A 27,890-nucleotide genomic window follows, 5' to 3' on the forward strand; every position below is an offset into this window, starting at 1 on the left:
CATTCTTACTATGACAATAACTAAATGCTAATTAGTAACAAAAACACTTAAGGTTTGTACTAGGAAAAATTTTATAAATAGAAGAAGAATAAGTTTAGTAACATTTAAAGAATAAGAAGTTGAATAACGTTTAAAGAAGAATAATAAGTTGAATAGAAGAAGTAGAGGAGCGAATACCGTTTGAAGAGCAGCAGATACTTAGGATTATGGTTTGAGCGAAATCCTTTTGAAGAGTAGTGAATACTTAGGATTAGGGTTTGAGCGGATTTCGTTTGAATAACAGTATATACTTAAGGTTAGGGTTTGAGCAAAAATGAGAGAGAGTTTGAGCGGAGATAGATTGAAGAGATGGAGGGTTTTAACGAAAATGAGAGGAAGTTTGAGCGGAAATAGATCGAAAAGATGGAGGGTTTTAACGAAATGAGATGGAGTTTGAGTGGAGATAGATTGAAGAGAAAGAATGTTTGAGAGAAAATGAGAGGGAGTTTGAAATGAAGAAGAATTATTGTACGTGAAAAAAAAGAAAACAGAAATAATTATTCTATGTGGAAATGAGAGGGAGTCGGACCTTTTTTTTCTCTTTTCTTGTAAAAAAAACTTATAATTCTTCTGTTTTTTTGTGGGCCTTTATCAGCTGCTCTATTATCATATGCATTTATGGGGCCTGGCCCAATTATCGGTTTGTTTTATGTTTATCTTTAAATATTTATTTAATTTTGTGAAAGAAGAAAAATCTGACATATTTCTCCTTCTCTATTCTTCGACTCTTTCCTAACTCCGGCCACTGTTGCATCATCGGAAGTTCGCCGTTGCCGTTGTTAATGGAAATGGAAGGAAGAATCCGTGCCAAGTTTGAAGAATCTATCAAATCAGAACTAGACGACTCCCCTCCCAGCATCGACAGTGTATCTCTTGCTCGAGCTCTTATCATGAATCCCTCCACATCCGAAGCCACCGCCAATTTAGTCTTCCAAACCCTATCTCCCTTTCTCAAATCAACTCACGACTCCCTCTATCTTCGCCACACTCTCTGTTGCCTCTCCGATATCGCCGTAAACTTCTCTTCCCTCTCTCGTCGCGTCTTCGAACTGGTCCGTTCATTCTCTCTCAATTGCAGTGAGAATTCTCCTCGGATACTCGCTCAAGCTCTATCGGTTCTCGTATTGATTTCTGAATCCGTCGAAGATTTACTATGTGAGCTGAACGAACTTAATGAGAGTTTGTTTCTCTCTATCGGTTTCCAGCATTGTGTGGCTGTTCGTCATTGGTTGCTTTTGAATGCGGAGAGGCTTCCTATCCGTCCGCATTTGTTGCTCACGACATTTCTAGGTTTCTCGAAGGATCCATATCCGTACGTGAGAAAAGCTGCTTTGGATGGACAAGTTCACTTGTGCAAGTCTATTGTTGTTGAAGATCGTACAATCATTAAGGGATGCTACTTCCGCTCTGCTGAGCTTCTTAATGATATGGAGGATTCTGTACGGTCTGCTGCCGTTCGTGCGGTATGTATATTAGTAGTTTGCTCCTTCATTCACGGTTTCTCTTTATAGTTAACTTTATCTTCATCCATAGTCTTAAGAAAATCTGATTTGGAATAAGACAACTCCATTCTTTGATTAGATTGTGATGTAACTGTTTTTTTTTCATGGATTAATTTCTGGACTTTGTTGGGAAGAATGTTCAAATGCCATCAGTGTTAAAGATAATAACAACCTCCCAATTATCTTGGAGGTTTCTGAATTCGTGATTAAGTTCCCTAAACCAACTCCCCATAATTAGAGACTTCATTGTTATCATCTGATTCCATTTAAAGATTTCAAAGAGTAATCAAACCATTATCATGGACACCTTTAATGAAGGGGAAATTTCTGATCTTTGTTCTCTCTATCTCTCTTCTTGTTGATTGCGTTGTTGTTGTTGAGGCTATTGACTATATGTGATTTCCACGGCAGATAGTTATGAGCATCCAGTTTGATTGAGGTCGAGAAGCTGGGGAATAATCATCTGCTGATTTGCCATTCTGTATCAAGAACAGGGAGTCTTCCCTGTTGCAATGCTTTGATACCATGTAAGAATGAATTTTAGTGTCTGACAAGAGGAGAGATTGAGAGAACAGAAAACATAAGTTCTTGCTCTTGATAATTTCATTTCAATGAATAATGGGTTAATTACACTTGAAAGCTTTAAATATAATAAGATAATAACTATGAAGTACCATAAGCTTAGGGAATTGGTTATGGGAGTTCTATTCCTTATGCCCTGTTTTGTTCCCTTTGAAGTCGGAAACCTATGTCATTTTTGTTAATATTTTCAATCAGTGCACATCAGTTGTCTAAGAAAACTATAGGTTTGGCAAATCTTTTGGTTTGACGAATTAGCTATCTTGAGCTATTTTCTTTTATGCGATTATAGATAACATGATTAATAATTTTACTCTGAGACCATTGCGATCTTGTGACTTTTTCTGGACTTACATTAAAAACCAGTTTGGTCACAGCTCTATTTAATTTATATGCAGGTTGCTCAGTGGGGGCAGTTATTTGTTACATGCAACCATAACAACAATACAAAGCACTTGTCAGATGCATTGTTTATCCTGGTGAGTTCATGTTGATTTCTCGGAGAGGGATACAATTTTTTAACCATGGGATTTAAATGTTTACTTAGTGAAATTGTGCTCTGGACTTCTTTCTTTTCCTTGACGTGGTGGAAGTATGTTCTCCAACTTTGTCTCCTTTTGCAGGGTGTGGAAAGAAATATCTTAAGCACTTCTTACTTGCACTAATTGAATGGGATAGTGGGTGATTTGATGTAAAATATGATCTTTCCTTTTCACATATTACTAATGATTGAAATGAATAGCTATCAATGGTTCAAAATATAATGCTTAAATTTCTTATAGACACAGCCTACACATTCATTGTCTTTTTCTTTTCCGTATGGCCATTTTCTAAAGTTCATAAATACTATATGTTTTGTCAGTGAAACATGTTCTTGTGGATGATAAAACTTGACAGGTTTTCTGACAACACTTAGGGAAATAACCATTCTCGTTATTCACAGATTTATAGGAATGCTTGTCAAAAAAATTATGCAGTCTATGTATTAGTCATTCTATATCTAATCATTTGTTGCCTATCTGCTTGAAGCTATGTTCTATGGTAAGAGACATGGCCATTGGAGTACGGATTGAAGCTTTCGATGCCCTTGGGCAAATTAATGATGTGTCTGAAGATATTTTATTACAAACATTATCCAAGAAGGTCCTGCCAATAAACAAAGGAAAAAAATATCCTAAGCCGTGCTCGATGAACCAGGAGTTAGAAGTGGCACTTGTTGCTGGAGCTTTTGTGCATGGACTAGAGGATGAATTCAATGAGGTGATTTCCATGAATTACTCTCTTCCTTTTTGTACAGGGTCTGTGCCAGTCCATATTTATGGAGCTTACAAAATTGAACAAAATCCTTTATTAATATAATACACGGTTTTCTTATTTAGTTCACAAAGGCGACCCCACTCAGTGTATTTGACTGTCATATTTTGGATGATTTCTTTATTTCTCTTTGAACAAATTTGGCGTTAATATGTTTTGCAACCTTAGGTTCGAACTTCGGCTTGTCGTACAATGAACAAGCTCACCAGTGTTTCTGCTGTTTTTTCAAAAGAATCCTTGAGTTTTTTGATGGACATGGTGAATGATGATTCAATGGTAGTCCGGTTGAAGGTCTTGGAAACGATGCATTATATGGCGACATCTAACCATTTAAATATGCAAGAGACCCATATTCACATGGCAAGTTCTTGATCCTTGTAGCATTTCTTGCGAAGTGGGTTGGTTTTAGCGTCATTTATTTTATCAATTCTGACTATTTGTTTACAATTGTTTTGCAGTTCCTCTTTATGCTGGTTGACACCAGTCCCTTGATTAGAACGTCAGCAAGGAACGTTTTCCGAGCTATAAGACTGCGGGAAAAGGCTCTATTTAAATTATCTATGGATGCTCTTCTAGAAAATCTGGAATTATATCCACAGGTTTGCTACAAGGATGATTCGCATTCCATATTTATATAAACTTCTTGGACAAGCATTATTCATCCATAGTAGTATTTTTGGACTCATTCTCATCTTTCATACTAGTTGTGTACATATGGTTAAGATTTCGATGGTTAGTGTGACTGAACATATTAGCTTTGAAAAAAAAAGATACTAGACCAGTTAAATGTGAATTGAATCCACATCCCCATTGGACAAAGACTATGATGCCTTTAGAGTTAAGATGGAGTTTTGGCTATTCAAAACTTTCTTTATCTAACTAGAGGGGATGAGTAATTCTTTTTTACTGCGTGTAGGATGAAGCTGATGTATTTTCTGTATTATTTGACTTTGGTCGGCACCATGGTAATTTTGCTCTTAAAGTCATTGAAGATGTTTCAGATGAGGTAAATACTTGCACACTCACTCATTTGGTACTCCCTCTGCAAGGTTATATTACTAATGCTTGCAAACTCAGTTGATGTTCTTTTCATTTATTTTTCTTTGTTATATTATCTAGATTGAGCCTTCTTGTGAAGGAAAGCTGAACTTTGATAGTAGACGAGTTGCTGCATTTCTAGTACTGGCCATCTCAGTTCCACTATCTCATCAGCAGAAAATTTGCAATATCCAACCTAGATTATTTTCATATGCGGTTACACTTTTGGGGAGGATCTCTCATGCTTTACGTGACACTATGGACCAACATACACTCTTGCGATACTTATCTCATTGCAGTCAATCTGCTATTATTTCAGCTGAGGAATTCTGTTTTGAGATCAAAGAGAAGATGACATTGTCTACTCACATTGGTTCTCAGACTAATAGTGACAATGAATTAACTAATGCTGCAACATGTATGTCTAGGCTTCTTTTCGGAAAGATGGAAAGAACCTGGCAGCTAGTAAAGTATGGATACACGCGCGAAGTACTAAAGATGCTGGGGTGAGAATGCCTTTATTGGATGTAGTTTTTTTCTTTTAAATAAAAGTTTGATGAAAATTTGGATTATTTATAGGGTTAAATGTCTAAAATATTTTTTATATTTTAAAATGTTATAAAAAAAATAAAGTAAGGGTATTTTAGTTGTTGATTTGATTGATGATGGAATAATGGATTATTTGGGCCTTGTTCAGATTGTATTAATCTCAAATTATCCACAATCCAATTGGTTCATCCCCAAATCAATCACATCATACAAATCATCAATCAAAAGACCCTCTATTTATTTATATATATATATATATATATATATATATATATATATATATATAACTTTTTCAAAGTATATTTATACCCTTTACCCAAATAATCTATTTTTTTTATCAATCTACACTAAACAAGGTTATTAGAAAATGACTAACTTAAGTACAATTTTCTGTCCTAAGATATTTTCTGGTATATATATTTTTAAAACTTTGATATCTGACAATAGTCCCCTGTTGTCTAACACAAGCAGGAACTGGGAGGAAGAAGTGGCTGGGGTAAAGTATGAAACATCTGTATCCACTTTTATTTTGCTATATCTTCGAATGATGAAATTACTTGCAAAGGTAATGGTGCATTTTGTCTCCCCATGTAATCTGGGTCACAAATTGGGAGAATTGAGCATCCTTTTAGGAAACCTTAACACAAGCCTACTAGATATAAGGCATAAGTTCATAGGTTATACTAAAGAAGAGGAGTTACATATATTGGAGTTGATATGTCTAAGTCATACACTATCTATCTCAAGGATTGAGACATATGACTGCAGTACTTTGAAGAAGCTGTATGCTGTAGTTTCACAAATGGAATCACTACAGAATACCAACTTCGTGATTGAGCTGAGGAACTTACTCAGTGAAATTGGTGAATCTTCTTCCATTCCCGTTCCTACCCCTCTTCAGAAAGTTATTGATATTTTCTCCTTTAAGACAACAAGTTGCAGCAACTTCTTATTATCCGGGCATCTGAAACACATAAAAGCGGAAATAAACACTTGCGATAATGAGTTTGAAAATCCTTCGATTTTTATTGCTGGATTACCGGTTGGTGTAACCTTAAGGATCAGTTTGTTTAATGTCCCAAGCAAAAGTAGGATTTGGATACAGATGAAGTTGGGCATGGATTTTCCCCAGTTTGTTTTCTTGGATCTGGAATTATTTGAAGGTTGTGATGAATTCAGGAAATTCATGTTTACTACACCTTTCTTTAAAACTCCGAAAGTAGATAAGTTTGCTATTAAGGTTTCCATTGGTATGGAATGCTTGTCTGAGATTCGTTCACTTAGAAGACACGGAGGTCCGAGGTGCGATCTGGTGTGCTTGTGTGAGGAGGTGGAACTATTCTTCTCACAGCCTGCCAAGGTGCTATAGCAATCATGTCTTCATTTGGCAACGTCATTTCGGTTAGATTTCTCATAACTATCCTTATTATTAATATGTTAATTTAACTTTTTCAACAAAAATATACTATATATATGTATTCGTACGAAAAAAAATAACAAGGGAGGTAAATGCAAGATTTGTAAACTTTTTTATTCTATTACAATTTTTTCCCCTATTTTTTTGAGAATAAATGAAATATTGAACATATTTAATACCATTCTTATAAATTATATTTTACATAGTTCCACTCTTTCTATATCCTTCAAAGGTACTCTTTTGTGCATTTCTTCCCCTTTCTCTTCATAACCAATTACCAATTCATTTGGTTCAGCTTTAAGATCTTACCTAACAGTACCAATTCATTTGTCATATAAAATTTTGATATTATTTAGTCATTATTTATCATAAGAATGTCTCAAAAAAAATTGATGATTTTTTTATTGTGAATTGATACATTGGTATCAGTCAACTGTAAAAAATGTTTGTTTTTCCTAAACTTTATTTTTATTAGTGAGGTTAAAAAGAAGCAATATTATTATGATAAAAGATCAAACAAAAATACAATGACAAATAAGGCGGACCTAACCTTGTACTTACTGGGGAAGGGAATATACTAAGTACCTAGACCCACTACCAAACAATGTTTTTTTATATTATTTTTTTTGCAGGAAAAGAAAAAAGAACAATGCTTTATTCTATTGTACAGAATTTATACACGTATCAATGGCGGATTGGGATTATCTTCTTAGTGTTGAAAGTTAAAAGGGTGGGACCCACAACAGCCATTGTTTTGTTTATTGGTTACAACTCACAAGCCCAACAACCATTCAAGTCAGCGGGGTTTGGAGAGAAAGAAACGCATCTTCCTCCTCCTTCTCATTCTCTATCTTGAAGGAAAGCAACGAACGAACAATCAGCGTAATAGAGATGATGATGATGATGGCTTCCAGAACCCACCGCCCTGCAAAAGGTTCACTGTCTTTATTTTATCTCTTTGATGATTCATTTATGTTCCTCCCACGATCTGTTATTTATCTCTTTTAACTTTATAATTACTTTGACAATCACAGCAGCAGGCATGTCTCTCTTTGTTGTTCTTCTAGTCTTGAGCTCTTGCTGGATCTCTAATGCAAGGGAACTGACAACTAGTACCCATCTTTCTGGTGAAGAAAATGAGATTGTTAAGTCAGAAAAGACATCTGAAACTGGAAAGGTTGATTTATGCACGTTGTGTGAACAATTCAGTGCTGAGGCAGTTATATACCTTTCAGAAAACAAGACACAGACTCAGATCATAGAAATCCTTCACAAATCCTGCTCTCGCCTAGTTAACCTTAAGCAGCAGTGCGTAACTTTGGTGGACTATTATGCTCCATTCTTCTTCTTGGAGATAGAAACGATACAACCCGATACCTTCTGCCAGAAGGTCAATCTTTGTAATGCTGTATCTGAGGATAAGTGTGAAGTATGCCACCATGTAATTGATGAAGCTCTAACTAAATTAAAAGATCCAGACACCCAGGTATGTATGTAGTGTTTGTTATTATTATTATCTGAAATAGATCTTAGTAGTCTGAGAAATTAAAATTGAACGATGAAGCATATCTTCTTTTTCCTTAAAATGAAATGGTTCTTCCAATTGATGAGCACGTTTATTATCTTTGTTGAGGGGGGAGGCAGAAGGGAAATGATCGCACTTTAAATTGGGGACCATTACCATTACAAAATAACTAACATTTTGTTAGTTAATTTTGGTTTGGTTATTTTTAATTTAGCATATTCATAAAATTAGAAATACCTATTCTCACTTATATTAATGACAAATACACCCATTCGTCTTAAACTTAATTTCATATTAGACCACATTATTTTGGTTTATATTAACGATGACATTTGCACAATTACTAATAACTCATAAATTTCAACAGTTTTGAATCATCCATGGGATATGGTTCAAACGAAATGGCATTTTTTTTATGTGAACTATTTTCTTTTGTTTCAGTTGGAGGTTATTGAACTGCTTCTCAAGGCATGTAATGCTGTCAAGGGCCGTGCCAAAAAGGTCTGATTTTTGTTTTCTTCTACTAATTCTTCTTTCCCTAGAACATGAAAACATTGTATGGTTTATGTTGCAGTGTAAAAGAATGGTTTTAGAGTATGGACCACTCGTCTTTGCCAATGCCAACCATTTTCTTGAGGAAGCAGATATTTGCACTTTGATGCATGCTTGCCCTTCTTCGTTCGTCGTGATCAAGCAACAGCCACCATTGTTGTCGGAGAATGCATCCCTTACAAGTTCCTCAATATGATGAACGAATCAAAGAATACTCACTTTTTACCATCTCTGTAATATCAAATGGGAATGTCTATCTATTTTCATGTGAAAATTTCTCCCCAAAAGGGTTTATTTGTAAAGTATGTAAAAAATTATTTCCATTGATACGATACAATGCCCTAAACTAACTGTGTATGTGCCATAGTGTCAACATTAGAAGTTAGATTTATCAGGTCATTTTATTTTTGAATTGAAAAAAGTTCTTGCAATAATGATATAAATAATAATCATTTAAGCATAACGACATAAACAATAAAAAAATTATTCGAAACACGAGTAATAAAAGCATAAACAAAAAATATAACATAAAATTTAGTGTTAAAGGAGATTAGAAATCTTCAAGAAAAAAAATTAATAAGTTCACCACACATCAATTGACTATGATCACTGAAAATCTCACTTTATCAAAATCAAAAAATTCAGGATAGGAACTAATCAGTTCAACCGACTATATCAGTTATTTATACTATTTATGAACAAATAAATAACATATTAATGAAACAACAAATCATCAATAATCCTTTCAATTTCTTCTAACTTTAAAGACAGACATGCATCATAAAATCAAATGTAAATCTCCAAGCAAAAATATACATCAGGTAAATATTTTTTAGTAGAAACAAGTGAGTTAAAGTCAACTGTTGTGGAACCATATGGCTCGGTTATTTCAGATCATGATTTACGCGGTTTCTTGGACTCTCAACGAACCTCCAAGTTCAAGCGGCACAAGTGGAATGAGGGAATGCAAAACATCGGTTATCAAAGGCCTATAACTTGGTTCCTGTTGTACACACAACACAGCCACAGCAGCAACCTGTTTGTTTGTTTGACACATTTTTCATTATTATTAGGTTTTGTTTCGAATCATTCTACATGGAAACAAGCTTTATCTACTCACTTGGTACAAATGTTTAACGTCCATCGTGTTCTGAATCACTGGATCCACAATTTTTGGAAGCTTTGTTCGATCAGTTAGCTGAGGCATCGCCTGCTTTTGTTTAAAAAAATAAAAATAGTAACTTAAACTATAAAATATGCATGTTTTCCAAGTTATTGATTTAATTGAAGTACCCAGTTGACTATGAACTCTGAAGTTTCCTCCACTGGCCTCCTTCCCATAAGAAGCTCCAAAAGTATAATCCCAAACGCATACACATCGCTCTTGTCAGTCAATTTCCCTGTAGTTCGAAAACCAAACAGAACTTAGCCCGACACATATTCATAACGGTTTCAAAATAGGTTTTATTTTACCTTCTGAGAGGTACTCAGGTGCAACATAACCCGGGGTTGTTTCAGGAAGCTTCACATTGTTCTTATTTGTTGTTCCCCCACTTATGGCAAGGCCAAAATGAGAAATCTAAACAAAGATTCTAAAGTTATAAACTGAAACAACATGGAATCACATAATATTTCCAAGATCAAATCAAAAAGCAAATAATATCACCTTAGCATTGAAATTTAAATCCAAAAGGATGTTGGAAGATTTAATGTCTCTATGAATCACAACAGGGTGACAGTTCTCATGAAGAAATTCCAATCCTCTTGTGAAAACAATACAAAATCGATTTAATACAAACTTTTAACATTAAATTATTTTTGGGTAGAAATCTTGCATTTAAATTATACCTTGCTATATCCAAAGCAATTTTCATTCTCACATGCCATGTCAAAGCTGATCCTTGGGATGGTCCTGCAAATTAATAATGGTTTGTTTGGTTGTGATGTATAATCGAGAGATTAGTTAAGTTAGTTTGTCTTACCATGCAAATGGAAATCCAAGGAACCGTTATGCATCATTTCGTAGACCAGAATTCGTGTCTGGCCATGAATACAGTAACCCAAAAGAGAAACTATGTTGTGATGTTGGATTTTACTTAACCAATCAACCTCTTTCTGCTTAAAACGAAGTCAATAAAAGATCACATAATCATAATACTAATAAAGCAGAAACAGAGCATATTATTTGTTACCTGAAATTCCTTTTGAGCATCGAAATCTCCATGTTCAAATGTTTTGACAGCAGCAGAAAGTGAGCTATTGAAACAAGCCTTGTAGACATGACCGAATCTCCCCTTGCCAATAACATTATTCTCCTCGAAATTGTTGGTTGCAGCTACTAACAACTCATAATCCATCAAAGCAATCGAACCTGTCTTTTTACCACCAATTTTCAAAGAGTTGAATCTACTCATAATTGGACCCACCACTGGTTTTCCTTTCAAAGGAGGAGCATCTTCACAAAAATGAAATCTATTTAGAAAATTGAACACAAAAAGAAAACCCAAAATGAAATCTACCATATTGGTTTTGTTGCTTCTGTTTAGATTTAGTTGAATTCAAGAATTTCTCCTTGCAAATCCATAAACAAAACATAGACAACAAAGTTCCACCAAGAAGACTTGAGGCAACAACAAGTGCTACAAGAATTTTCTTGTTCAGGTCCTGGTGATGAACAATTCTGACCTCTGCAAAAGCAAAATTGAGATCAATTGCTTGTCCCCGAAATAGAATGGAATGGAAGAGAGAAGAGAGTTAGTTAGTTTACCAGGTTCCATCTGAGGTGAAATTTGAGGAAAGGGCAGTTGTTTCTCAGTAGGTAGAACAGGGTCGGCTATGGAAGGAATTGGAGGTTCCAATCTGGCGAAACATATGGAAATGATCGAAATGTAAGTAAAAACCCAAATGGGTATGAGCCGATTCATGCCTAGTTTTCCTAAAAAATGCTGCTGTTTCTTCTTCTTCATTGAAGTTTGATTTTTGAAATCTCTCTTTTTCTCTTTCTTTCTTTCTGGATGTAGCAGAATAGGACAAGTCACAGATACAACAGAGTAAGGAAGACAGGAAAAAAGGAGATTTCTTTAATCAGGAGGAGGAGGAGGAGAAAGATAAAGAGTGAAGAAAAAAGCTCATGAAAATAATGGGGGAGCAGTTATGAAAGATAGCAACTTTGCCCGTTTAGTCACGTATTCTACATTTTTTACTGTCAATTCTGAAACAAAGTCCCGTGCATTTCTTCTTCAAATTTACCCATTTGGCATTTGAGCTTTTTCGGAAAATCAATGCAGGTGCTCGGTGAACTTATTAATCTCGATTTTATTTTATTGTTTTCAAATACTTAATCTTAATGTATTTTTGGGTGTGTTTGGTGACACATTTAATCTTTTATATTTTTTAATACTTTTATTGTTATGTCTAACATATTATATTTTAAAAATAAAACATTGAATATTTGATATTAAAAAATGATATGCTAGGAGATATTCGAAGACGAAAGAAGACAGCCCAGGTCAATAAAGTCACATGCGATTAGTTGGGAATTCATTAATTTCTATTTTGTATACCCGCGCCGTCCATTTTATTTTATTTTATTTTATTATATTTTCTATCAATTTCAATGCTATCCTAACTTTTTATTTGAATTTAAATATATATATATTTTTTTTGAATCAAGGAAAAAGAATAATAATGTCACATTTAATTTGTAATAAAAATAAAAATAAAGACGTTGAACCTATTTGAATTTTGAAGAGAGACATAATAAACTGTGTTATATAATTATTTGAAGTACACACCACTTGACTTGACGACAGGTTGTCATGGAAATTTTATACAATAATTCAATAGATCTAGATTGGTCTTACAATCAAATACTAATATATTATATCATTACTGACTTCAGATTTTTATTTATTATTACAAAATAATTGATTTGAGATAAACAAAAGTATAAATTAACAAACATATAAAATTTTACTATCAAACTAGTAAATTTTTTTTTTTTTTAAAGGTAACAAAATATTATATAAATATAGTGGTTTAAGTATAACGATGAATTATCACCGAATACTCAAAACACAACGAGGTTAAGAATTTGTGGGCAACAACAAAACTATAACCAAAAAATGTTTAATAACTAACAAATATAATATAAAATTTAGCGAGCTCTAAAATTCTTAAAAAATCTATGAGTTCACCGACCGCCTTCACCGGTTATTCAAAAGAGATGTCTCTTATCATCATAATAATAGTGTTGCGAAATAAATGAATCGGTGAACCAATACGACTGAAAGTCCTATAATTTCTGTTGAGCCAAATAGTGCACCTTACAATAATCAGGATATGGACTTATGACTCAATACGATTGACTCATCACTCATGTATCACTGTAATGGTAACAATTACAAATTAAAAAAAAAGTATAAGTTATGCTATTAAAAATCATAATCAATTAGTTAATATAAAAAATCATAGCACTTTCAACAATTAACTTACACAATTATTTTGCCTATGTAAATATATATAATTTTGACAGCATGTCATAAATACACAATATTATTATTTTATAATATTATTATCAATAATTTATACTTGAATAATAAATACTCTTGACAATGAACTATATTTCATATTAACTTGTAATTAATTACATAATAAAATTCAAATCACTATATGTAGAAATAAAGTGAATTTATAAATGAGTATTTTAAATTTTGTAAATATAATTTACTTTATTTCTATAATGTTATATAAAACTAAAAAATAAAAATATTATGTAAACACATAAAATTATAAAATTTAAAATCAGTTTAAATCACAGATTTAGAAATATAAAATCTTAATATATTCAGAATCTAACTGTAGATTTTAGTTATGATACAGGTGTTTAATTCATTTTAATACGTCGACATATAATTTTATTTTGGGCTCCCATTAGCCCAATAATAGACGCCCAATACCTGATGTAGTTTTTAAGGCCCAAGAAAACTAACCGTGAATCGAGCTCAAAAAAATGATTTTGAATTTATGTTGACATATATTGTTTTTATAATATATTTTTTTTGTCTTAAGATAAATTAAGAAATAAGATTATTTTAAATTAAACTAATATTAACCCAAAGCTTTCTCAATTCTGTAAAGTCCTTAAATTGTACTTTTGTATTTATTAATTTTTATAAATTTTAATTTTCAATTTTTTTTAATATAATATTTAATTGTTATTTGTTAAAACAATTCAAATTTTATTTTTACTTTTACTTTTGTAATTATGAGGGATTAATAGATATTTTCAAGAATCTATCAATAATTTATTGGGCATGTTTTGTAACTCTTTTATTTATTTTTATTTCACATGTTGTCATATTTGTGTGGTAATAATTTTAAATATACATTAAATATTTTCTAAAATAAATATACAGTTTAAAAAAATTAAAATTATTTGTACATATTGATTATGACTTGATTAAAAAGTAACGGTTAATTAATTCGATTGTATAAGAAATAACACATCAAATAAGGCATAAATATTAAAATAAATAAAAATAGTCTTAGTGTGGACCCTACACCATAGAGTTAAAGATTTTTTTTATAGAATTTATTATTTTCCTAAACATTCCTTATATATATATATTAGGAATTAATAAATAATTATATATATAATTATATATATATATATTCACGCACTTTTGCATTCTGATTTGTTCTTCTTCTTTCTCTCTCTCTTCTCCATGAGCCACGAAGAAGACGACGATTGGGTACAAGCTGCCATGGAAGACGACTCTATGGTTGCAGAAGTTCTTATGACTATGAGATACGCCGCCGTCATTCCGATTAATTCGGAACAGGACCGTTCTTTGTTGCAATCTTTTCCGACTGATTGGCGCGTGCGACAGCGTCGTACCAAACCGTCCACTGATTCGAAGAAGAGATCAACGTCGACGGTTAGTCCTTCCACGCCTCTTTCCTGGAGCGGAGGATCCGCCGCCGCCGCCGCCGCCGATGGATTCGAGGAGGAGTCTAGTCGGCCGCCAGATTCGGCTAGATCTAAGGTTTGTTTTCTGATTTTGTTTCCTATTATATATTGTCTCTTCGTTTTAGGTTTCCGTGATTCAATCGCATTATATTTTTCACATTAATATCCTAATTAGGTTAACCGTTATACGCACTAATTGCGGTCGCCGGAAGCTTTATTCCGGTGATCGGAGTTGTTTGTTAAGTTATCGATGATGATGATGATGATATCGGATTCCGACTATCTAGAACTGAGCTTACAGGAATAAAAAATAATAAATTGATTAATTAATGTAATAGGGTTTTAATTATGTGATTATAATTAATAATATAGAAAGAATAAAACTGATGACATTTTTTATTTTTCACGCTTTTCTGCTCACCAGCCTTAATAGGGCATTATTGTGTCTTCGTGGCATGCTCATTATTACACTGAAATGTCTAAAATATCCTACTCATGAAGGGTATTTCTGTCAAATCAAATCAAAAGCTGTTGCCCAGGCTCTGTTTCTTCTGTGTTTAATGGTGGACTTATTGTAACTTATGAGATGACATTAAAGCCCCTGTTGTGGATGTATGTGTGTACTTTTGACTTTGTATGACTTATGGGTATGGAAGGGTATTCTTGTAAGTGCAGGAAAATTAGTTAGTTTTGGGGGGTTTATTATTGTGTGGTTGCAGGTCATGTAGTGCTTACATGTGGTAAAGGGTTTGTCTTTTCTAGGTCATCATCTGCAGACAAACTCTTCTTTTTTCCTATTTTTCAGAAAAGAAAAGAATCATCTTTTCTTTTTCTTCACATTATGTTATAATTGCTTTTTCCATAATGATCACCTACTACTACTACTACATATTAATTTAGTTACTACAACTATTTTGTATCTGTCCATATCCAGATGTTCAATCATTTTGATGAAAATAATGCAAGATCAATCATGTTTGTTGTTGTTTATGGTTGGTAAAACATCAAATGAGTATATACCTTGTTTGGGTTATGCAGGTTAGTATAGGAGTGGGAACATCAACAACAACTACAACAAAAAAGATTAGAAAGAAAAGGGTAAAAGAAGAATTACATTATTTATTTACTTTAAAAGTTCTTTAAGGAGTTGATTGTGATGTAAATTTTGTTATTTTTTTGTTTGTAGAATGTGACTGAGCTTAAGGAGGAGGAGGTGTTGCTGATAAGTCAAAAAACACATTTGACAAAAGTGTGTAATTAATATCTCCTCATGAATGAATTTATGGTTTATGGTTGGTTTTCTTTTCTTTTCTTTTCTTTTCTTTCATTGGCTTATGTGTTAAAGTTATGGAACTGGTCAGGAATTAGCTGCAGTAAATGTGAATTTGGAGAACCAGAGAGCAACAAATCAAGACTTGAAGAGATTAAAGGTAAATAATGAATTAAAACATGAAATTTTTGAATAATAAAAAGTGTATTTATTTGATTGTTGTTGTTGTATTAATTGCAGGTTGATTTTGATGGAGATGGAGAAGGAGAAGGAGATACTGGTCGTAGGTTTCTACTTCCTGACCTAAATTTACCTTATGAAGATAATTCCATGTGAAGAAGAAGATGATGAAGAAGAAGAAATCTAGGCTAATTTGGTTTTGTTCTGTAATTAGTTTCTGAGGAATGAAACTTTAGCCTTCACAACACCAATTAGAGAAGGTTTTTTGAAATTCTATTTTTTTGTTGCGATTCATCCATCCTTCTTCTTCTTCATCTTCTTCTTGTTTTGGGGTATATTTCATTATCTTAGGGAAGGCCTTAAAACCCTAATTCCTTACTTCCTCCTATTGTTCAGCTTTAGCTAGCAAAAGTGACAGTAACAGATAGATAATATAGAACATAATTGTTTCAATTTTTATAGGATGGATATTTGCTTCATATTTCTAATCAAAATATGTTCTGTTTCTTTTTTAGATTTGATACTTACCTTTTAAATTGGTGTTTTTGGTCATTTCCATCATTTAAATCCAAACCAAATTAAAACCAAATTATAAGCTCTTTGTTTTTTATTATATAGATAAATGTTATATACAATGGAAGTTGAAAAAGAATCTCCTTGACTAGAACACTCAAGAACAAACTAGACCAAAGTTGCTGAAATGTCAATGTCTTTTGAAATAATAATCCCACTAAATATCTTAGTCATCAACCAGCTGTTGCCTCAAGATTGTTGGTTACTTGTTTATGCAACAATTGAATATTATATATTTTTTAAGACAATTTTGCATTTTTAGAATTGTCCATCAAGTAATAAGTCGCATTAATATTGTTAAATAGAAACATGTGGGACAAATTCTACAAATTTTGAAAAAAATGTATTTGTTCTTTTATTTTCATAAATGATAGTAATACTAACTTTTATTTAACAAAAAAAAATGTATTTGTTCTTTTATTTTCATAAATGATAGTAATACTAACTTTTATTTAAAAAAAAAATGAGTCACAAATGTTGTTAGGCCTAATACGTACATAAAGTATTGACATTTTCAATGTTTCAGTTTAAGTCCACATTCAGGTCTTGTTCACCTAAGTTATTTAAATATAATTGTGTTATTTAAAAAGTTAGAATTAATCATGATTTTGAGAAATTGTATTTTTTTAAAAAAATAAAAAATTAAGAGGTTGACTTACAAATTATAATGATAAAATAAAAAAAATAAAAATAAAGAATATTTTAATATTTATTTAATAAATAATTGTATGTGAAAACGATCCATAAATAAGTCCAACACCATAAAATAAAAAATAAAATAAAAATTACATGTTCTTAAACTTACATCACACTTAAACCCAACTTTAGTTTATCCCCTCTAACAACGAGAAATTTGATGAAATGACCCTCGTAGGAGGTTTAATTAAAAAAAAGGCCCACGGTTGATAAAGTTGGTAAAAAGGGTCTTTTTGTCCTGTGAAAAGTCTGTAATACCCCTCGTGCGCCTGTTTTACCGCTCAATTACGAGAAATGTATTTCTCGCATTTGGTATTTCTCGCATTTGGTGCTCAATTACGAGAAATGTATTTCTCGCATTTAGTATTTCTCGCATTTGGTGCTCAATTACGAGAAATTCATTTCTCGCATTTGGTATTTTTCGCATTTTGTATATTTCTCACATTTGATGTATTTCTCGCATTTGATGTATTTACGCATTTTGTAGAAAGTGAATATACCAAATTTTGGCCATATGTTTTCAACTCATCTGCATTTTGGCATATGTGTCTCATAGAGTATCACAACCAAACATACAAGCCTATCACAAATTTTAGCTAATGGAATATCACAACCAAACATTGGCAGAAAAATGGAATGTCTACAAATTTTTATATTCAAGACTATCACAACCAAATATTTTAACTATTGGGACATTTTACATTAACTTTGTTCTTTTATATTGGGACATTTTACAATAATTTTGTTCATTTTGCTTACTAATGATAAATTTTAATTTGTCTTTAGAGATAACTAAGAACATCCCCGACCAACATAGAAAGGGCGTTTAAAGAAATTTTCATTCATTCTTTGATAAATACTTCCACATGGAATTTAAGAGGCATTTTTGTGTATTTTTTACATTTAATCTATTTGTCTATTAAATATGTTTTCTTTACTAGTATGATTTTGGAAATAAAAAAATAAGTTTGTAAGCAAAACCCACTACTTGCCAAGAATAAAAATAATATCTTGGAACAATTTCAATGCATTTTTAGTATTACTGGATAACAACTTAGGGCACTGAAAGACTTAAATGATAAGTATGAAGTTTACAATATAGCTAACAAGTAGTGTTTTCATATAGGTCTTCTAAAAACATACAAAAAAATAAAGAAACCAGGCCTTTGGGAAGTAGCAGCCCTGAAATGGATATGCAGAATTGGACCATATTTGGAACATTCTGACTCAACATCACCTTTGATTTCCAAATCATACTCTGGGTCCATCTGCAACATAATTGTAAAAATCTCAAAATTGAACAAAAAAGTGATTTGAAAAAAAAAAAGAGAAAAAAATAGCTCCATGGTCGGATCAAACATATTCTTCAAGAGGAAACATTCACTGGGAATCCAATAGGCTCCGACACCACAATTGTTGGAAGAAGTGCAGTAGGAATGGCAGCTTGTCCATTCATGGGTAAGGGTAAGGTAACAACCTGATGACCTGAAGCTACCCCATTTAGCGCTAGTACTCCAAGAGACCCCGTAATATTACAAGAACATCATACATTAATGCTATAAAAATATTAGCCTATTTGTAAACTAGTATTTTGCAACATCTGTCACAATCATAATCTAATTAAAAAATTGGAAGAGATTGTGATCATAATATTTTCAAGATCATTATAATTTTTTGCAAACATAACAAATGTAGAATTTCATAATGGAAATCAACATTAACTTCTTATAACAAGACAGTCCAATATGTTTCAGAATACAACAAAAACAGAGACAAATTTGTTACGATGCCACTTTTATCAAGCTTCTGCATGAGCAATGTTCTTGATTGTGCGTTCAATGGCTGAGATTTTAAAAGTTATACATTAAAGAGACACCATCGTAATAAATTCAAGTGTGCATGCTTTAAACACCCTTATAACCTCTACATCATCTACACATGATTCCAAACAACTTAAGCATGTCATTAAGCCCATCTTTTTACGAGAGTAGTGAATTGCACCAAAGTCAAAAAGGTAGGAAGAAACTTAAAAAATGATTGTTTACATTTTCTTTTGTGAAAAGGAAAACCCATGTATAAAAAACGGTTTACTTAAACAAGATGGAAACACTAGTTGTACAGAATCATTGGTAATAGTAACATCAATTTTCTATAAATTACCACCACTTTAATAACTCACCAGACCACCACCATCGTCATCATCAAAATCAGCTGCTTTGGCACCTGAGTCTTGCATCCTAACATGATCAGTAACTGATGAAACCTGGATTAAATAATGAGATGTTAGCTCAGAAAACAACAAAATATATATTTAGATAATCCATTGCCTATTCGAAGACCATCAGTAACGGATGAAACTTACTATGCAGGTGCTCAAAAAGTGTTCCGTTTAGAGCATATTCGAAGACCATCATTCTTGTGAAAGGCTGCTCTTCTTCACAAAAACCGATCAAATTCACAAAGTTCTTATGGTTTACCCGTGAAAGTGTGGCAATCTGGACGACATCAAAAGTAAACACAATGATGAAAAAGTCACTAAAACAGGAAAGAGCTTAACTTATTCTCCATACCTTCTTTCTGAATTGACCCTCTAATGATTTAGACCAATCTTCAGCAAACTTCATTGCTGTAGAAATAACTGCTATCTCTACTCCACTAGAAAAAGTCCTTTTATAAACTGTTCCGTCTGATAATGAACCGATTATATTACTGAAATCTTCGCAAGAAGTTACCAGTTCCGATCTCTGCAGCTTTGGAACACCTGAAATGCAGGTCCGGTAATTGGAAAGGGATAAAATATTGCTAAATTTACGTATCAAGAAGATATAAAATCTTGAATTACTAACCGATGACAAATGCTTTTCTTAGCTGACCACTCAACCCAGTAGCCCAAGGTCCCACCATTACCACCTTATTTCGTCGACAAAAGAAAATGCCAAGAGCGGAAGGCACAAAGAAAAAAGACCCTCCTACTCCAGACCAGATCATCGCACGGTACATGTGTTTGGAGTGATTGTGGGGAATCATATTTGGGGAAGGTGGCAAAGAAGGATGGCTTAGTGGAGGTAAAAGAGTTTCTGGTCGTGAAATTGGTGTCAATACAGGAGAAGGTGATGGAACAAATGATTTAGATGGAGAAGATGATAATGGTGATGATGATGGGCTTGGTGACAAAGATATATGTGATTAGATTAGAGACGGTGAGGGTGAAGCCGAATGCAAAGATGGTGAAGGTGATGGTGAGGGTGAAGTCGAATGCAAAGATGGTGAAGGTGATGGTGATAATTTGGGCTTCCTCTTATGGTGGTCGGTATTTGTCTATAGTATTTTCCGTTTTGGGATCCTACAAGAAAACCAACTCATCAGATTCATATCATATAAAAAGAGAGAAAAAAAGTATCGGGTTTCTGCTGTAATTCTATATTGATGAGATTTACCAGGAACCAGAACTGCTAGTGCAACTGGCACCTGTGCAAGAACTACAAATTGTTGCCAAGATTTATTGGCAAAGATCCACTAAAATTATTGTAGCCTAGATCCAACACTTCCAATTCTTTAAGTTTCCCAATCTCTTCTGAAACTCTTCCCCACAAAGAGTTATTGCATAAATTGCTTTAGGAAGTTAAAGCACATAAATATGAAAAAGGATATTCAACAGCAAACATGAAATCCAATCAGATATAGATTGCATATTTGGATTCTCACATAAATTTAAGGTAAGTTAGCTTTTCCTAACTCAGTGCAAGTGTTCCATCAAGACAAAGATTTTTCAGATTTCTGCAGTTTTAAGTCAAACAATAAATTTACAAAAGTTTCCTAAACCTAAACCTAAACATAAACATAAACATAGTGGATCAACACTGCTCATTCAAAGTTACACTGAAGAACTATAGTTCTTAAAAGAAAAGAGTTTACACTGATTCTGATCGTCGTAAGCCATGAATTTGGAGGTGCGCTTGATGTAACCATTGTAGAGTTTGTGATGAAAGAGTTTGTCGACAACCACCATTACTAATTTTTGCATCTTGTTTGAAACCATCATTCCCACGACGAGTTTCATTTCTCTCTTTCTACTCCTTGTAGAATCGCAGTAGATTCTTCAATCGTCTTCTTTCGTAGTCTATTGTAGATCGATATGAAACCCTAGCCGTTTTTATATATTTTATAAATGTCTGAATCTCAATATATACTCAGATATACCAAATGCGAGAAATACCAAATGCGAGAAATACTAAATGCGATAAATACATTTCTCGTAATTGAGCGCCAAATACGAGAAATACATTTCTCGTAATTGAGCGGTAAAATAGGCGCGCGAGGGGTATTACAGACTTTTCATAGGGCAAAAAAGTAATTTTTGTCAACTTTATCAACCGTGGGCCTTTTTTGTAATTAGACCTCTTATGAGGGCCATTTCATCAAATTTCCCCCTATAACCCACACCAAAACTCAAACCCAAAATAATGAAAACACCACTTTCTCTTTCTAAAGTAAGCATATTTTCATTTACCATTCATATATACATTTGATTTTCAAAATTATAAATGAGTCCTCCTACTATTTGTTGAAGTAATCAGTATAATAAGTTAGTGTTAGTTGAGTTTTTAATAAATATATTCTTTTATTTAGGAATCAGTTATATTTAATTTAATTTTTTTAATCATTTAACTAGTAATACCACAAAGTTAGTAGTAAATTCTATTTTTTTTATAAAGCTATAAATAGTCGTCTTTTTTCAACTATTGAATAACAAGGAATACATGCATTTTTATACATTATTGTCGCTAGATTTGGTATAAAGCCATCTAGAACTATTTTTTCAGAAAATTTTGTGAGGGTGAAAAGTATATGTCTTAACTACGAGTAAAGATGGAAAACATAAAGTAATTTTGTTCCATCATCAATTCCAAAGTATGATGGGTTTTATGATCTGGTCCATATTAATGGAGAATTTTCTTATATCGAAAGAGTATTGGGTATCGTAGAAAAAGAATTCCAACAGAACCAGAATAGAAAGTTCCCTGAAGTTAAGGTGACAATGATGCAAAACTGAAAGATTAGAAACAAATGACTATATTTTTCAACTATTGATAAAATAGTTTTTCAGACTATTCTAGATACGGGATCAACCAAAAGCATTTGGGATTCAATGAAGAATAAGCGTCAAGGAACTAATCGTGTTCAACGATCACAATTGAAAACTCTCGAAAGAGATTTTGAGGTGTTACAAATGAAGGGAGGAGAGTATGTGAATGCATATTTTTCATGTACCTTAACAATTGTCAACAAGATGAAGCAGCACAAGAGCAATGTAAGTGATGAAAATGTTGTTAAAAAATATACTAAGATCGATGACTCCTAATTTTGCCTATGTAGTTTGATCAATTGAAGTGTCGAAAGATCTCAGATTATTTCAATTGATGAACTACAAAACAATTTATTTTTACATTAGCAACGAATTACTGCAATGTTGATGAGAAGCATAACTTGAAGGTTACATATGTAGAGTCTTCAAAATGATTGAGACATGGTAGATTTCGAGGTAGAGGTAGTGGAAGACATGACTATGAAATGTCAACTATCGAATGTTTTGGCTTTCATAAGCTTGGGCATTTTCAGCATGAATGTCTAGGCAAATCACGGGAGAAAACACACTATGTATATGGAAATAGAAGAAGAAATGTTGTTGATGCCATTTGGGAAAAAATAGGACAACGTATTAAGTATGTAGCCCGCAAACACACTTAACAAATTAACCAGGCGCAGAACTTGTCGCCTGATAGACTCGAAAAAGTATTATTGATTTCTTATACACATAAAGGAAAGACAAATCAAGATGAAATATATATGTTTCAATTGATGCTAAAGATATGGTTCAATTGTAGCATTGTCGATATAGTCACTTGAATCACAAACGACTAAGACTTGTTCAGTAAAAGAAAATGATAAATGACTTACCTTCACTTGAAACATGTCTAAAGTATGTGAGGTGTGCTTACAAGGCAACCAATACAGACTTCTTTTCCCACTAGAGACTATATGGAGAGCTACTCAAGTTTTTCAACTGGTGCATGCTGACATATGTGAACCTATCAAGCCTATGTCTAATAATATAAAAGATGTATATAATCATTTTCATTGATGATTATAGTCGTAAAATATGGATATATTTAATTGTGCAAAAAATAAAATTGAGTTCAACAACTTTTACAATGACAATGACATACAAAGACAGCTGACAACAAAATGGAGTTGCGGAAAAGAAAAATTGAACTTTCATTCATTAACATGGTTCGTAGTTTGCTTGTTGAGAAGCACACAATCCAAAAACTTTTTGGGTAGACGTTGTGAATTGGACAATTAATGTTTAGAATAGAAGTACAACGCGTGCAGTAAAGAATAAGCATCAGAAGAAGCTTGAAGGGGTGTTAAGCCATCAATTGCTCACTTTCGAGTGTTTGTCAACATTTTTAATGCTCATATTCTTAACAACAAGCGCATCAAGCTGTAACAAAAATATCAAATGTATCCTACTTGGGGTTAATGAAGAATCTAAAGCATATCGACTATATTAACCTCTCCCAATAAGTTATAGTAAGTCGTGATGTGGTGTTTGAAGATGATGAAAAGTTGGAAGTGGGATAAGGACATGAGAAACCTGCACATATTCATTTAGAATGGGAAGAAAAAGACTCAACAATTGTCTACACATGAAGCAATTGTGCAAGTTGAAACTGATGAAGAAACAATTGATGTCAAAGTTCAAACTAAAATTATTGCAAGAGAGATGACCATACGAACTGTCTCCAAGCTGTCATAGAAACAAATATTTTTTCATAAACCACTTAAACCTCTAGAGTGTACCATTTTGCTATCCAACAGGCTTAATACTTCTCTACTTCTTCATGTTTATTAAACTTTTTTTGTAAACTCAATGCACTCTCACCTTTTTTTTATTGTTTTTTTTTTCAATAACAACAATCTCAGCATCTATTGCAGCTCGAACCATGATACACTCCTTAAAACATCTTCAAAGTACATAGGATCAGTTGAGATTGTCATCATTACAAAGAACACTTCATCGTTATCTTGTTTTTCATCTTCACTAATGTAATCTCTTATTCACACTAGTGTCTTCTTTTTCTTACTGAACAATTAGTGAAAGAGAACTCTCACAGAATGAATATTCTTTTTGAGTTTGAGAATTAATTTTATTAAAAATAAATTATTATTTATTGAGATAGTTGTTGCATTTTGAGTTTGAGAATGAATTTTAAGATTGAAGATGATTTAAAAACTTTAAAATTTTCAAAAATTCGTTCACTAGACAATAGTGCTTCTTCACTCTTCTCGTTTGCGAATTCAAAGATGTGACTAATGAGTTCAAATTTTTACGCTCAAAATATTTTAAAAGTATATATTTAACTGTGCAGTATTCCATCATCTTTAGGCCAAGGCTTCATATAACCTCATTGAAGTATTGAATAATCTCTGGAAAAAAAAATCCATTACCAAAGTTATTGAATTTTATTTTTTTATTTTTGAGTAAAAAAGTATAATAATTAACATACATTAATGATGAAAAATGAAAACTTTTTAAAATCTTTCATATATTCTTATAATTTACTTTCTCCTAAATAGTTTGTATATTAATATAGAACAAACACTTATTTATTTTTGTAAAATTATGCAATTATTTACCCTCCCTCCATCCACGTAATAACCACGTAATAAGTATTTTCAATCTTTACCTTTATCACACTTATCTTTTAAATAACAAAATTTCTCATATAAACTCAAACTCACTATCAAAAAATATTTTTCTTCTCAATATTACTATATATCAAACAATTATATTATTTCATACTTTTAATAAGTATTTTTATTTACATAATTCTTTCAATATTTCATATATCCAAAAATTATCATTTTTGACTTCAAGAGTAAAAAAAACCACTCCATTGACTAAGTGAAGCAATGAATAGAATCAGTCCAATTGAAATATTTTCATCTCAACATCCTCTCCACTCTTAGGTACTCTCAATATCTTTTATCCAAAAAAAAGTTCAGAATTATACAATTATTTACTTTGAACACACTCAATATTCTCAATCTTTACCTTTATCCCACCAAATTTCTTTTAATATCTAAATTTCACTATCTAAATAATCTATTTCCTCCTCTCTCAAATCTCTACATAATTTTATATATATTATTAAGTAAGTTTTATCCTGTTTTGACATGAATAAGCTCTCTCATTTAGATTGACAATTCATTCCAAGTTAAATCCTGCAAAACTGAAAGAGAATTTAATGAATCAATAAAGGGTATCGTAATAAGTTATAATAATCGAAGGAGAGAAATCATACATATACCATCATAAACAGAGATTTTGAGCATCTTTAATGGCGGTGGCCAATACGGGAATAGGAGATAGAGATATTGTCACCAGAAGAAAGTTCAAGTTTATTATTGTCTGCAATGGAATACAAACACAACAATCAATCAATCAATCATTAACACGAAACAATAAGTGAAGATCATAATTCATAATCTTCACAGAAATAATTTATTATATACACCACCGGTCACCAGATTATGATGATCAAGACTCTGATGATTTATATGTAATTTGTAGTGTTTGTTGAATCCTTTTGCGTTTTGATACAAGGATTTACAGATGAATTGAGTTTATTATAGAAGATCTATTATATGTTCTTTATTTTCATCCTATCTAACTAAAGATATGTAGTATACTGTATAGTAGAAGAAGAAGAAGAAGATCGAAAGTTCAGGCCATAAAACTGGCCGTGGATGGAACCGATCAATACTCCTTTCGCCGTCGCCGGCAACAACTAGTAAAATTGACTGCATAATCAAAATATGAAATCTATGAAAACTGATTAATCTTCAGCTTTCGACATAATCGAAAGCCGACTAGGTCTTGGCTGGAAATCCGCTCGTCTCCTTTGCTGATGCGACGAAGGACGAATCAAAGAAGCTAAAGCTCTCTTCATCAGATCTCCTTCAACAGTTCCAATCCGAACAAGAGAATTCGTCATAGCCGATCTACGAGCATAAAGCCGATTCGAATGATACGACGTCGCTTCGTTCCGACTCCGACGATTGTTCGTGTTCTTGTGTAAACTACATCGGAACGAACCTGGATGCGTCGTCGGCGAGCACATACACGTTTTCTTCTGATTAGAAACCTTCTGATTCGGCTTGTTGGAAACGGCAATCGATCGGCCAGGAGAAGTCGATCGATCGATTGAGAAACGAATAGATGGAGATGTTTGTGAGGATCCGAAATTAACGCGTGTTGGAGAAGTAGATCGAATGAAAAAACCTGGAGAGCGAGTAGATAATCCAGAGATTGACGATGCAAAGGTAGATGACGACGATGAAATTGACGAAGAACAGAATCTTCCAGAAGGAGAGATTGATCTCTGGAAACTGCTACTGCTATGGAGGATTTTCTTGTTCGATCTGTTACGATTCATGATCATCAGTAATATTATTCAAAAGAGAAATTGAAGCGCGAGAAAGAAGATGAAGAAGCGCCGTTTTGGATGGCCAAATTGCCAAACCTAGCTTAACTGGAGAATCGAATTTATAGGAAGATGAAGACGATGGGTAAATCGTAATTATTATCTTTCTTTGAGGGTATTTTAGATATTTGAATTTCAACTTTGAAACGGTAAACCGGGTGGGTCAGGAAATGTTATGGGCTGGCAAGAGAAAGGTTTCTCTAATCACGATATTTTCAGGAGTTTTGATGCGCGCTTTAATTGGAACCATTTGATCATGACAGTTAATAATCCAACGGCTGTAAATAATAGTTGTGTGGGGGCCATTAGGAATCTGACACGTAACATAATAAAAACGGCTGTTGCCACCCGTTTGTTGATTGGGACCACGAAAAGCCACATTCTAGTCTACTGTGGGAACAACTGTCAGTCTGTAACTGCCTCATACTTAACAGTTAGGTTCTGTTTGGTTGTGGTTTATTTTTGTCATGTTATATACATCAATTTTGATTTACCAAACTTAATTTCATTATTTTTTCTTTAATAGTATACATGATAATTAAATCATTTATCACAAATATTTTAAAACTAATGACACTTTAACTCGTAGTATAATAATCATAGGCTGAATCCATTCATTATTTGGTCAATTGTTATTTCGGATCTCTTCCTTCACAATTCTGGTAAAATTGCATACAACCCCAACTAATTTTGTGTTAACGATTTTAAACCTTAATCAACTTATTATATACGCGTGAAATTTATAAATAGATAAAAGATTCCTAACTAATTTAACCCTGAATTTTAGTTAATTGAGAATTTTGACTATTGAATTTTAAAGAATAGATAATAAAAACCCTAATTTTATTCAAATTCGTTAGTAAATTAGTGGTATTGTTTGTTTATTAGGCTTTGATTGGATCAGGTTATTTTAATAAATAAAAGATCAATTTAACTGATTACTAAATTTTAAAAATTATATAGTTACACTTAATTGGTTGAAATTCAATATTTAAATTAGTGATACGATTTTAAAAATATTTTTCTTTAGGTATTAAAATAATATTGATTACATTGATCTTTTCTATAAATTAACATAACACTCCTAATTATTTTGTCAATAGAAATAGATGACAATATTGACCAAAATAAAAT

The 27,890-nt window shown here is 32.5% G+C and overlaps 6 protein-coding genes across 11 annotated transcripts; 3 read left to right on the forward strand and 3 right to left on the reverse strand.

Annotated features, from left to right (window-relative positions):
• Window positions 1-735: 735 nt before the first annotated feature.
• Window positions 736-7,153, forward strand: LOC124934177 (protein SIEL). Its single transcript, XM_047474663.1, has 9 exons — window positions 736-1,502; window positions 2,519-2,599; window positions 3,150-3,380; window positions 3,603-3,794; window positions 3,893-4,033; window positions 4,351-4,440; window positions 4,554-4,978; window positions 5,493-6,422; window positions 7,109-7,153. Exons 1-8 carry the CDS (start codon window positions 822-824, stop codon window positions 6,388-6,390), a joined length of 2,739 nt encoding a protein of 912 aa, XP_047330619.1. The 5' UTR covers window positions 736-821; the 3' UTR covers window positions 6,391-6,422; window positions 7,109-7,153.
• A 34-nt stretch (window positions 7,154-7,187) lies between these two features.
• LOC124934180 (prosaposin-like) lies at window positions 7,188-8,877 on the forward strand. 2 transcript variants are annotated; one of them, XM_047474670.1, is made up of 4 exons: window positions 7,188-7,372; window positions 7,473-7,924; window positions 8,405-8,464; window positions 8,538-8,877. In XM_047474670.1, exons 1-4 carry the CDS (start codon window positions 7,330-7,332, stop codon window positions 8,709-8,711), a joined length of 729 nt encoding a protein of 242 aa, XP_047330626.1. In that variant the 5' UTR covers window positions 7,188-7,329; the 3' UTR covers window positions 8,712-8,877. The 2 variants fall into 2 exon arrangements, with proteins under 2 accessions (XP_047330626.1, XP_047330627.1); XM_047474671.1 differs by having other exon boundaries at window positions 7,476-7,924.
• Window positions 8,878-9,247: 370 nt separating this feature from the next.
• Window positions 9,248-11,591, reverse strand: LOC124934178 (probable receptor-like protein kinase At1g80640). Of its 5 annotated transcripts, none has more exons than XM_047474664.1 (10): window positions 11,283-11,591; window positions 11,035-11,202; window positions 10,708-10,970; window positions 10,498-10,633; window positions 10,364-10,427; window positions 10,182-10,278; window positions 9,989-10,094; window positions 9,809-9,915; window positions 9,636-9,728; window positions 9,248-9,551 (listed from the first exon to the last, which is right to left on the reverse strand). In XM_047474664.1, exons 1-10 carry the CDS (start codon window positions 11,479-11,481, stop codon window positions 9,417-9,419), a joined length of 1,368 nt encoding a protein of 455 aa, XP_047330620.1. In that variant the 5' UTR covers window positions 11,482-11,591; the 3' UTR covers window positions 9,248-9,416. The 5 variants fall into 5 exon arrangements, with proteins under 5 accessions (XP_047330620.1, XP_047330622.1, XP_047330623.1 ...); XM_047474666.1 differs by having other exon boundaries at window positions 9,636-9,725; window positions 11,283-11,590; XM_047474667.1 differs by having other exon boundaries at window positions 9,636-9,725; window positions 10,498-10,630; window positions 11,283-11,589.
• A 2,619-nt stretch (window positions 11,592-14,210) lies between these two features.
• Window positions 14,211-16,445, forward strand: LOC124936762. The gene is made up of 5 exons (XM_047477285.1): window positions 14,211-14,562; window positions 15,525-15,584; window positions 15,673-15,735; window positions 15,848-15,916; window positions 15,997-16,445. Exons 1-5 carry the CDS (start codon window positions 14,242-14,244, stop codon window positions 16,090-16,092), a joined length of 609 nt encoding a protein of 202 aa, XP_047333241.1. The 5' UTR covers window positions 14,211-14,241; the 3' UTR covers window positions 16,093-16,445.
• A 1,814-nt stretch (window positions 16,446-18,259) lies between these two features.
• Window positions 18,260-21,214, reverse strand: LOC124935641 (probable inactive receptor-like protein kinase At3g56050). The gene is made up of 9 exons (XM_047476059.1): window positions 21,084-21,214; window positions 20,689-20,817; window positions 20,052-20,368; window positions 19,776-19,966; window positions 19,545-19,700; window positions 19,385-19,468; window positions 18,590-18,682; window positions 18,365-18,473; window positions 18,260-18,267 (listed from the first exon to the last, which is right to left on the reverse strand). The coding sequence occupies exons 1-9, from the start codon at window positions 21,212-21,214 to the stop codon at window positions 18,260-18,262; spliced, it is 1,218 nt and encodes a 405-aa protein (XP_047332015.1).
• Window positions 21,215-25,661: 4,447 nt separating this feature from the next.
• LOC124935679 (uncharacterized serine-rich protein C215.13-like) lies at window positions 25,662-26,774 on the reverse strand. Its single transcript, XM_047476096.1, has one exon. The coding sequence runs from the start codon at window positions 26,712-26,714 to the stop codon at window positions 26,109-26,111; it is 606 nt and encodes a 201-aa protein (XP_047332052.1). The 5' UTR covers window positions 26,715-26,774; the 3' UTR covers window positions 25,662-26,108.
• Window positions 26,775-27,890: the final 1,116 nt, after the last annotated feature.

The sequence above is a fragment of the Impatiens glandulifera genome, chromosome 4, assembly GCF_907164915.1.
Source record: "Impatiens glandulifera chromosome 4, dImpGla2.1, whole genome shotgun sequence".
Classification (NCBI taxonomy): Eukaryota; Viridiplantae; Streptophyta; class Magnoliopsida; order Ericales; family Balsaminaceae; genus Impatiens; species Impatiens glandulifera.